Genomic DNA, 7,381 nt, shown 5'->3' with positions numbered 1-7,381 from the left:
GGCCGTTTTGTTGTTATGGAGGTTTGGATTATTAAGACCCACCTCGTGTTAAATTCCCCTATATAGAAAAAAAAGTATAACAGGGCCTGTGAAGTGAGATTATAATGTGAATGGACATTTGTGTTAAATCCCTCTATCAGAAAGAGGAAAATTAAAGAGGAAAACTTCAATTCAATCACAAATTGCCTCTCCCATTATATTCCGTCAGCTGCTTAATTATGCTGATAATTAGATGGAGGGAAAGTTTCTAATTGCGTTGGATTAGAGGGGGGCCGAGAACTCACTGGATCAGAGGGAATTCTGGGTTTTCTGCTCCGAATTATCGGAGCTTCCATTATGTGCCGGGGAGGGGGTGGGGGGCTTTGAGAGGAACCAAAACATCAACAAACAAAATTCGTTCACTTTTCATTTGAATCACATCGAGTTTCCTGGGGCGAGGCTGGCACAAAGCAAACCTACTGGCTAACAATTAATTTAGATGAACCCGGTTGTTAATTATCGGCCAATCCGCGAAATAATGTGACTCCATTTAGTTAAGAATTAACTTGCTCCCAGTAATTGAGTAATTAACCATCCACTGCCTCACCTTAGTTTGCTAATTAACAATGAATACAACTTGGACGACGTCTCAGGAGGAAAGAGCCTTGTATGGAAATGCTCGTGTTAAATCGTTTTTCGAGATATTAGAGTTTTGGGTTTTTTTCCACACTTTGTGTGTGTGTGTGTGTGTGTGTGTGTGTGTGTGTGTGTGTGTGTGTGTGTGTGTGTGTGTGTCCCCCGTCCTTAAGGGTAGCAGCCAACGTCCATGACGCTTACACACTTTCTTGTGCTCCGTGTTGCGAAGATAAGATAAGATGAGATAAGACTTTATTAATAATCCCCCAGGGGGAAATTGTCCCTTCTTTTTAAAAACATCACTTTATCAACCTGAACCCATTACTGTCAGCGTACCCGCTCGCTTCACGGGGCCCAACTTTCAACGGCTAAGTTGAGCTGTTGGTAGCAACAGCGCCTGGAACATGGTGGTACTGAAACTTCTCTCTGTCATTATGTTGTCCTTCATTTGGACCTTTAAGGGGGCGACAGACAACCTTTTTTTGCGTTGGCATCTCATTATGAAGTTTATGTTGATTGCACAGTGTAATGGCTGTAGAATAATGACATCATCGACCTTACGGTTGCTTCCCTATAAGCCTCCATATCACAACGCGTTCCGACCGCCACCGGGTACGAAACGTCCGGGAAATTGACGGATTCACGGCGTCACGGGAAGTGCGTCAACCAATGAGCAACCACCAGCGGGAAACATCTACTCCAGGTTGATCACAAACCCTCCAATATAAACCCGACTCATTGAAATGGGTTGAGAACCGAAAACGTTGGAGCGCTTTTCATCCAGAAGAACCGCAGCTCCCCCCGTTCACTTGTGTTTGTTTACAGGCCGGTCTCGCCCGTTCCAATATGGCGGCGACGCTGACGTACCGCGGCGACGGGCCGAAGCGGCCCATGCGGCGTCTGCGTATGTGTCTATGACTGTGCAACCAAAGTAAATGAAATGAAATGAAAATGGCGACAACTTCAACGTTCCTCTTCAGTGAACGTGCTTCTTTCTTCTCTTATTTCCGCTGTGCTGTTGATGGTTTCCACAGAGCGCTCTGAGGCAAACGTGGAGCTCTCCGTTGTCTTTGTGATGGCGGCACAAACAATAATACCACTTGGAAACGCGGGGTCTTTGTAGGCTGGGTCAAAACACTGCTGGGAGGGACTACTGTACGAGTAAACAAACATGGTGGCCCAGAAACCACAGCAGGTTCCCTGAGCAAGAGCTTTTCCTGAAAAATAAATAAATTAATAATAATAATAATTTAAGCGTGTTTGTGTTCTTCTGGAACCTGGTCAGCTTTCGCAACCGCTCCGTGGGACTTTGCTGTTTGGGTTGAACAAAATGGGGACATACTGTACCCCCCCCCCCATTATTAACAACAAACAAAAAAAAAAACAATTACCAAAAATCTCGTACTAATAATATTGATGATTACCGATCGGACTTGAAGCTGCTGCAATTATTTTTTTCAACAATTCATGTACAATGAATTGTTGAAGCTCTTACAATTTTGACACCTTTTTTTTATCAAAAGATAAAAGTTATTCAAACCCGTTATCATGGTTATCAAGTGTTTTATCATTAAAATGCCATTATCCAGTGATTATGTTGCTGCCAAAATCTTCCAGCCATGCATTCGTCTAGAACGGATGATCAGAACAAACTGAATGGAAGACTTTATTATTGACATCAAGCAGGATAAGAAGCTACAGACGGCGGATCAGATGGGGCCAACGACAAGATCAAAATATCCGCAGAAGAAACACGATGAGAATGTGAGACCAGGGCGGGGTAGTGTCCTTTGTTTTGAAGTCACCCACGACTCTTTCCAAACATTTGCCGTCGCGGGCGACTTGACACGCCTCTCCAGAGATCGGACGACAGAGGACAACAGTACGAGACCGAAAAACCAAAAAGAAACATTCGTTACCGTCAACCGTCAATGTGGCAGAACCCTTTTGCGATCATGTGTTTATCTGTTCGGTACGCCGATTATTGCTGGAGCTCGTGCTCGTCAGGTTTTCCATTTACCTTCTTATAATATAAGATTAATAAGTTAAATTATAAAAGATTATATAATAAATTATAAGATTATGTATTCTCTCATCTGTTTCCCCGGGACAACCCCTCAGAACATGACCTGGGGCATTGTAAAGGGCTGGGCACATTTCTTCCCCGGTCACAATACGTTGAATTACATTAGAAACATTTCAACGCTTCCGTCCTCGTGAACATCTGGCAGCGTGGAAAAAACCTTTTCCTCCCGAAACCAACACGGAATCATTTCAAACGGCGCCTCAGAGTGCGTATTTAAGGAATGCTTTAGACGAAGGCGCGCGCACTTAGAGCGGAACGGTTTGGCCCTCACCCTCAGTGAATCACCGTCATTACATTTATGCGCTCGGTGTCAAATTTATACCTCTTCACACGCGGGATCCTTGAGAAGTTCCGTCTCCGGAGGTTAAAGACCGCGTGTCTCCAGTGCAGTGGTGAGCAGATAGCATTTATCAATATCTGTCAGTGATCCAGCGTGCTCATATATATAAATTGTACCTTCTTATATTCTCAACATTTTTCCGCCCATGACCCCATTTTTACGTCCCAAAATTAGAGGCTGTATTATTCAATACGCCGATGGATGCAGTTAAGTGTCCTGCTCAAAGACACTGCAGCACGCTACTAGGGGGAGCCGGGGATCAAACCGGCTATGTTCAGATTATTAGACGACGACGCTCCACCTCCTGAGCTACTGCCACCCTTTTTTCCTTTTATAATTATCATTTTGGACCGACTTATTATTTTGGAGGCTAGATAAGAATCCTGCTGTTCTTTTAAAACCGACATTACTGTTTCACATTGCACATTGTTGCCGTTTCATGTGAATTTAAGAATCGCACTGGGTGACTTACATGACATCATTGAATATGGAGGACGCTCAAACTAGATTGTTCATATATGAGCAAATATTTCAAACAGATGTAACAGAATTTATTATGAAAAATATATCAACACTATATCAATACGTACGCCGTAGAAATGTCTCGTGACCCCGTGTGCACATCCAGTGACCCCTACTTGGGGTCTCGCCCCCAGGGTTGAAAACCTCTGCTATATGACCTGTTGAAATGAGACCACTAATTACACGGTGGTTGCAGAAACATAAACTACTCATTGCTCCGTGTGTTTGTTTGTTGTTAATAGGATCATTGCACCCATATTAGATTTGACTCTCATGGATAGGTGTCTCCTAGTAAGCAGCATTGAAAGAAAACAATAACAGGAAATAAAACAAAACAAGAATTGCTATTAATATGAGGGTATATTATCAACTGAGTACGTCTTTTCCAAGCTGTTTGTGTAAAGAATGCATTTAGTGCCGGACTGGGAGGACACACTAATGCTGTGTGGTCAACTGTGATCGAATATAATAACCTTTAATCACTTCTATTTGTCTTTGCTTACAAGCAGTATTGGTAGATAGTTGGCAATTATGAATATTTTTAACATAGAATATTTTTTTTTCAAAGAGGGGTTACTGCTTATGGGGGCACAGGGCAGCGTTAAGAACCCCAATCCCCAAAACCTCCCGCTTGAAGACACCTTTCAGCACCACCACAGCCAAAGCTCCGGCTCTGTTTAGAGCACGTCTACGACTGACCCCCGCACCCCGCACACACACTAGAACACGCACACACACACACACACGCCTGCATAAACACACAAACACAGACGGACACGCACGCACGCACGTAGCAGCCGCCAATACACCCACACAAACACGCGCACACACACACGCACACACACACACACACACACACACACACACACACACTGGAGAGAAAGAAAGGAGGACAGAAAGAGAGGGATTAGGAGGAGAAAGAGATTGAAATGGAGAGAGAGAGAGAGAGAGAGTGCGCGTGTGCATGAGCTGGGATGTGTGTGTGTGTGTGCGTGCGTGCGTGCGTGCGTGCGTGCGTGCGTTGGGGTGGCGGGGAGAGGGGGGGGGGGTGGCTCAGGGAAGCAGAACCCCGGCTTGTATGCGAGTCGTGCACATCTTATTATCAAGTTAATTAAAGGCAGCATCTGACAATGTCACTCGTGCCCGGCGAAAAGGAGGAGGGAGGAAGAAAGAAGAATTTAAATGCTGCGTCTCTCAGGAGCGCGTGTCAAGGGCTGCTTTCCACTGAGCGCCGCGTGGGCTTGGCTCGCGTACCCACCCCCCCCTTCAAAAATAAGAAAAAAAAAAAAACATATATATATTAAAAACAAAAGGGGGGCCGTTGGATTTTTGATGTTCAAAAAAAAATAAAAAATAAAAAAAAAAATAATAATAATAAAATGCCCGGAGGAAAATAAAAAGACGTCGTGCGGAATAAGAGCAAAGGGGAAGGAGGCGGCGCCGGAGAGGAAGTGGGAGAAAGGGAAAGGAAGACGCGGCGGCATCAAAGGGGAGCTCTCGAGCCGTTCAAAGCCGCGTTTTAAGCTCGGAGAAAAGGGGGCTTTAAAACAGTCCGACGAGCAAGGGGACATTAAAGAGTCAATTTAAAAACCTAGACATTGAAATGCGGGGAGCTCCTCGTGTGTGGACTCCGGGTCAAGTAACGGAGGGATTATGTGGTTCTTCATAATAATATTAATTAAACAATTTACATGCTAATAAGGTGACAATTATCGGAGCTTCTGGTGGAAGATTCGGGTTATTACAACACGCCAATCCCAGGGCTGCGGGGTCACGCGCAGAACAACAGAGAGGAATCTCGACTCAAATTAACATTCTGTCAGCTCCAGAAATTGGATAAATAAAGTCGAATTAATTCTCAGTAATGGAAGGGGGGCACTTATTCAAGCAGCTCTGATTACCATTCAGTATTCACCAGCACGCGGGTGGCTTTCTGTCAAGAAATTGAACACAAAATGAAGCAGTCATCGCCTCAGGCAGGATTTGGCCTCCACCACGACACCGTTAAACGTTTATATGTACAATCTGTCCCCCCCCCCCCCCCTGCAACCTCCCAAAGATGTACAGTACACCTGGACACCCAGTTGCTTCTGCACTGTGCCATGATTTCAGTTTGAAGAATGATTACTTTGCCGTTGACACTAGAAAATAAAATACTGCGTTTCTCCCACGTCCAGTAGGACCCTTATTTTGAGACGAGCTGTTACACACCCCGCAGATCCCTGCAAAAACGCACAGCTTCTTTTGCCCATTGCTTTCGATCAAGAAGCAACATTTGCGAGACAAGGGAAACATCTCTGGAAGTATCTGAGAGTGGCCAGGGTCAATTCAAAAAGTGCCAAACTTTAACCTCCTTGACCCCAAAACAGTTTTCAACTCCATTTGTATTATAACCTAAAGTTGGTTTGAAAAGGATTTAAATGGAAAGTAGCGTGTAAACATACCGTGCTATGCAAAGAAACTGTGATACACGGACTATTCACCCTCAGCCCCATGGCTGCTTTGTTTATAATCCGCTTTTTCTAAACCATGTTTTAAAAGTGGTCAGAATTTCTGCCCCATACATTCTGGATTTCCCTCCGTGATTACTGTAAGATTTTGAAACTGTCAGCGAATTGGCAATATGATACAAAAGCATTTTAGAACAAATAAGCTTAAGTAACTAGGTGTTGTCTTTTTCTATATTGTTAAACTTATTAAATAAGACCAACCCAAGCTAAAGGGTATGCAGGTCAAAAGCTGGTCCCATGCTATTATAATTACAAGTTCTGGGATTTGGGTCTTGAAATGCTCAATAAAATGCTAACTTTTAAAATCGATTAATGCCACTTTTAACCTTCAATTGTTCAGGAAAAATAGCTCCAATATGCAGAACTATCTATAGGTCATAAGAACAAGAATACAGCGGGCATTGCAAATCAAGTTAAAATAGGCAAGGGTCTTGGGAATGGCCTGCTACCCCTGAAAATCGAGTGGCCATCCCAGGTACAACCCCAAAATCCTTATCTGATGGGCTCTCTACCAGGTCAGAGGGGGTTCCATCAAATGCACCCAGTAGGTACATTTAAGCGGACAATCACACCGAGAAACCTGTGAGTGGAATGCAAATTTAGCTTAATGAACACAGCCAGCATGTAGTTCTTAAAATAATCTCTTAAGAATGTTAAAATAAGAACGTTAGCACAGGCCTGAGAAACTGTGCTGAAGGACTTTTATATGTTCATTAATACAAATGTAGGCTACTGTATGTGTACACTCTTCTACTAGAATAAATGTGCTCCTACCACTGTCAGACTATTCCAAAATGACACACACACGCACGCACACGCATGCACGCACCAGCGCGCACGCACACACACACACACACACACACTTCTTGGGGTGGTGAATAACGGAATACATGTAATGTTATGTTATTCATGTAATTAAAGCCATTACAGTGCAGAATCTAATGAAAAATGTAAGATTAAACAAACTATATATTTTTTAATTATATTATATTTGCTAGTATAGTCTATTATATCTCAACGTCCGGTGGTAAAAGACATTGCTGCAAAGACTTTTATTTAAGAGATTAAATAAAACAAAAAAGGCTCAATTGGCCTCTGTTGCACTGCTAAATACGTATAGTCTTAAATGTGATGAGACAGCTCCGGAAAGGGCGGTGATTGGATCTGTTATCGGATCAGTTCGTCGATCAATGGCCGTGAAACACCACTTCCACACGCACGCGCCTCTAAGCAGCAATGGGGAGCGTGCGCGGTAAAAAAAAAAAAAAACAACACAAAAAAACAACAAAAAAAAACAACAACAAAAAA

At 43.4% G+C, this 7,381-nt stretch overlaps 1 protein-coding gene across 1 annotated transcript in view; it reads left to right on the top strand.

Annotated features, from left to right (window-relative positions):
• Positions 1-3,703, top strand: part of xrcc1 (X-ray repair complementing defective repair in Chinese hamster cells 1) — a gene marked incomplete at its 3' end in the record, with an annotated part of 29,902 nt that extends 26,199 nt beyond the window's left edge. Inside the window, exon 17 of the mRNA XM_080005756.1 lies at positions 3,698-3,703. Coding sequence (XP_079861882.1) covers positions 3,698-3,703 — 6 coding nt within the window. The remainder of the gene's footprint in view (positions 1-3,697) is intronic.
• Positions 3,704-7,381: the final 3,678 nt, after the last annotated feature.

This window comes from Zeus faber (assembly GCF_960531495.2).
Source record: "Zeus faber genome assembly, chromosome: 8".
NCBI lineage: Eukaryota > Metazoa > Chordata > Actinopteri > Zeiformes > Zeidae > Zeus > Zeus faber.
The sequence above is the reverse complement of the archived record's forward strand: the minus strand, read 5'-3'. Positions and strand labels throughout refer to the sequence as shown.